At 37.0% G+C, this 4,669-nt stretch overlaps 1 protein-coding gene across 1 annotated transcript; it reads left to right on the top strand.

Annotated features, from left to right (window-relative positions):
* Nucleotides 1–575: 575 nt before the first annotated feature.
* On the top strand, nt 576–2,247 carry LOC127840377 (neuropeptide receptor 15-like). Its single transcript, XM_052368789.1, has 2 exons — nt 576–917; nt 1,476–2,247. Exons 1-2 carry the CDS (start codon nt 589–591, stop codon nt 2,245–2,247), a joined length of 1,101 nt encoding a protein of 366 aa, XP_052224749.1. The 5' UTR covers nt 576–588.
* Nucleotides 2,248–4,669: the final 2,422 nt, after the last annotated feature.

Raw genomic sequence — 4,669 nt, 5'->3', positions numbered from 1 at the left:
TGACCGATAGCGGTTATTAACGGAACATTGCCGATGTGAAGACGCTTACAATGACGTTCTTCTAGAATGAATATCGTTAACAATTGCCATAATTTCCGATAAACCATGAACGCGAGTGGTAAGAGCTCTCGAAAGATAAGGCTCATTAACAAAACCTTGTCACGGTTGCAGGCGTTATGCTGTTGAGAAAGAGAGGGGAGATGAAGATAAAACAATTCATAGACCATGGGTTGTGTGAAATGTTGATACTCATCAATAGTCTTTGTAAAAATAACAAATATATAACACAGTAGGTGATTGCAAAGGCACGTTTTGATGGAATTGCTTCGACGTTTAATGGGAGATTCTGTTATGTATATTCGTCGAAAAAGTGATATTTATCAAAATCCGAAGAAGAAATATTAAAGTTACAAATGCAAACATAAATCTAATGTTCATTTCAATTGTTGAAGTTATTAAAAATAATAATTTGCAACTGAAAGCATCATGAGCATAAACGATTCAATGTTTGTGCACCTAATGACTGGATATCTTGAGGAATACAACTCAACCTATCAGAACTTTGCAACAGCAGATGAAACTGAACGTATGGAAGTGGTTTCTACGGACGCCAGCACTGTGATCTACCTCACGATTTTGTTCTTTGTCATCGGACTGATTGGCGTGCTGGGTAACATGCTGGTCATATTTGCGGTCATATGTAGCCGTAAGATGAGGACCTCAATGACCAACTTGCTCATCACAAATCTCGCCACAGCGGATTTGATTATCATGGCACTGGGCATTCCGGAAATCATCCAGTTTATGATGAACAAGGGTTGGAGGTTGAGCGACCTATCCTGTCGCATAAACCGCTTCATTCTTGTCACCAGCCTTTATGGATCAGTCCTGACGCTCATTTCTCTCTGCGTTGAAAGGTAAGCTTTATTTCCTTATTAACACGATATTATTTCTGGTAGGTAGTCTTATAATTTATTATTAATATTGTGTGATACATATATTTTTGCTTATTTACCAGATATGATTATTCAGTGCATAAATTAATTCGTTGCATTTTGCTTACGATATGAAAGGTCAGTTGCAAACGTCAAACAAACATTGTTTAATAATAAGAAAGCTCTTTTATGTATTACAAGTATAATGTTTAAAATCTTTATAAGGTTGAAGGTTTAAACCCATTTATTAAAGCTCGATTGCATCACATGCCGTAGGCTTATTAAAACGCCCTCGAGTCCATTTCCATGATTTAATCAGTTCTTTGGCGGGAGATCTAAAGAACGCTTCCACAGCGGGAAATGAAACCGTGACCTCCGGTTTGCTAGACGGACACCATATCCACTACGCAACCAAAACCTTTATTAAAAGAATTCGAAAGTAAATAAATAAAACAATTTAATGCAACGGCAAATGCATAAATACATTCATGGCGCATTGGAAAACATAATAATGCCTATTATTAAACATGTAATTTACAGATACATCGCCATTATTCATCCAATTAAAGCTCACATTTTGTGCAACCGGTGGCGGATTGTGTTCGTTCTCGGCTGTATCTGGCCCTTTGCTTGGCTGGCCGGCCTGCCAACTCTCTTCTTCAACAAAGTGATGCTCGGACATCCGGATGAACCCTTCTCTGCAATAAAGTATTGCGTTATACAGTTCCCCTATGACCAAGATCTATACTACCTGATCTACAGAGTTGCGGAGTCCGTTTTATTTTACTTCTTCCCGCTAACCGTCCAACTGATATTGTATGCCTTTGTCAGCAAACATCTGTTCCACGGCTCGGACAGGCTGCATCGCACGTACACCGTTAGGGACCGCAATGGCACATCAATGCAGAGATATTCAGAGGCAATACAAGCTCGGAAAGGAGTTGTGAAAATGCTGATGGCAAGTGTTATCGTGTATTTCCTTAGTTACTCGCCGAATCAGATTTTACTTATATGGAATATAGCTAGACCGAAATCATTCCACGAAAATTGGTCGTTTCACGTATTCACGATGATCGTCGCGTACATAAATTCGGCGGCAAACCCCATATTGTACAGTATTTTCAGTCAGAATTTTCGAGAATGCTTCAGAGACGTGTTGTGTAAATGCTGCTCGAAGCAACCAGAGCAGCGAACATTGAGAACAGCAAGTACTCCTAGCGCCTATAACACGTATACCACATACAACACATACGGTACGACGTCTCGCTACTTGCGCCACACGTCCATGGCATCAGCCGTCACTGAAGTTTAATGGTTTAAAGTTGTACGTTTTTATCTTACAATTTTCTCGTTTAACTTGCATGTAGTTCTACAAATACGATATTATTGCGTGTGTTATTATTGAATAGTTGCATTTTTAAAAACTTAGAAAAGACACTAACTTAATGCTAATGAATAGTTTATCTCATGGAGATCTTGCCACACATTTGTGTGTTCTACATTTATTGTTTTATTGTGTACTCATATGTAATATAAAATGTATTCATTTTTATCAAAATATGTTTATTAATCATAATTTACTCATGTTGTTAAACAAACTTGCAACAGTGATCTGATATCCTTAAAATCGTTAGATCCATGCAATTGTTTTTATCAATGTTGTTCGTATTTATCTTTACGCAGTGTGAATCAAAGTTATTATTATAAAGATGCAGTAAGGTCTATTTCTCAAAATAATTCTAATAGAATGTTATAGCTTTCATGTGATAAATATTTTATTGTACATGACCGTTAAGAGATTCACGTATGCTTTTATCAACGTTTTTCTTTTTTATAATAAAAAGGCTCTTTTATAAACATAATGCTGCATGTAATGAAATATACGTGTTTCTGCGAGGTCTCCTCACAAGAATCGATAGATCTTATTAAATAAATTACAATTAAATCGATATGTTAATAGTTATTTATAAATTTGTTCTTACATGCGCTTGTTCGCAGGAACAAAAATTTCAATCACAATATGTAAATAACTACAAGCACTCAATTCAGAGGTGCGTATAATTATATGTTAATAGGAACAAGCATTGTAATACTACCATAAAGGTAATTTCAGCAAATGGTTGAAATAAGTCCGCACATGCTAATCAGGGACGACATTTTCCGGGTAACTTGATTTTCGTCAAGAATGGTCTTCCTTTAAAGGAAAAAATACAATAAAAGCGTAAAGTGACGTCCATGATTAGCCTGTGCGGTGAATTGGTAGCGAAAGATTACCATGGGTACATTTGAACTTTTGAAAATTTAATTACATCATGGCTAGATATTTGAGTCGTGATATAAGCATGTGCAGTCCGCATAGGCTAATCAGGGACGACACTTTCCTCCTTAATTGGAATTTTCCTAAGAAGAGACTTCCTTTTAACGAAAAATGTCATAAGACCGGAAAGTGTCGTCCGTCCCTGATTAGCCTATGCGGACTGCACAGGCTCATCTGGGACGACACTTTACGCACATGCATTATGCCCAGTTTTCTCAGAACGCGGCTCATTTCAAAAGGGTATAATTGCTCCGTCAATATTGAAGCTGTTGCGAACATTGTCATTTGTTTTACTCATAGTTTTTCTTTGTTTGAAAGTTCAATTAACTGGTGAAATTGCTTTAATACCATTTGCATAATTGTTAAATTAAAGTTACTTTAACTGAACCGCATCTCACTGGATTTCAACCATCGCTAATGAACGCAACACACACTTCAATTTCTGATAACGATGAAAGCGCATCCTGTCTGGTTAGAAACAAACGTCCATATGCGGACATGCCCATTCTCCGCGGGCGACAACGCGAGAGTGTGAGGTTTCGTTGTCTGCTGATGTTGACGACAATATGTTGCACGACTTTTGAACATGCGATGACAAAGCGAATAATAAACTTGAATGAAATGTCATCGTGCCGATCTAAAGAATATATATGATCATTGTTCTCGGAAAACTGGGCTTAATACATGTGCGTAAAGTTTCGTCCAAGATAAGCGTGTGCAGTACGCACTGGCTTTCCGATGTATGGATGTTTTGTTTAAAGGAAAGATCTTCTAAACATCTAAATAGATTATAAATGCTGTAATCCCAAAAAATGTCCAATACTTTTTCATGTATTGATACTTTGTTTTACAACTTATGAAATTAAAAACTGATCACATGTCATGCCTTTATGTATGTTACTATGTTTTTATCATGTGTACTCATGGGCTGTATGTCTATTGCATGTATTGAATAAATCATATCTAAACGAAAACCAAGTTTTAGCGGAAAGTGCCGTCCCTGATTAGCCTATGCGGACGGTTTTGGTAAATTGTCGATTTAAATTCGCGATCTATCTGGGAACACGGGGTATAATGGATTGGCGTAATATGTCGTTCAAGATTAGCCTGCTCAGTCCGCACAGGCCAATCAGAGACAAAAATCACATGATCGTGCTAATCTGTGACGACACGTAGAGCACATGCATTAAGCCCCGTTTTCCTATCACGAGGCTAATTTTGTCACGAATGCCGAACACAAAAAATCAATTGAAATCAAGAATTATACTTTTTCATGTATGCTTTAATATCGTTTACTTGGATTATAAAAATGATTAAAATGGAGCCGTATGCCTAATTAATAAGAACTTATGATGCAAACATTGACGTAAAATCACAATGTTTGTGCCCGATATCGTTAACTTATAATTTACCGGTA

This window comes from Dreissena polymorpha, chromosome 8 (assembly GCF_020536995.1).
Source record: "Dreissena polymorpha isolate Duluth1 chromosome 8, UMN_Dpol_1.0, whole genome shotgun sequence".
NCBI classification, from domain to species: domain Eukaryota; kingdom Metazoa; phylum Mollusca; class Bivalvia; order Myida; family Dreissenidae; genus Dreissena; species Dreissena polymorpha.
The sequence above is the reverse complement of the archived record's forward strand: the minus strand, read 5'-3'. Positions and strand labels throughout refer to the sequence as shown.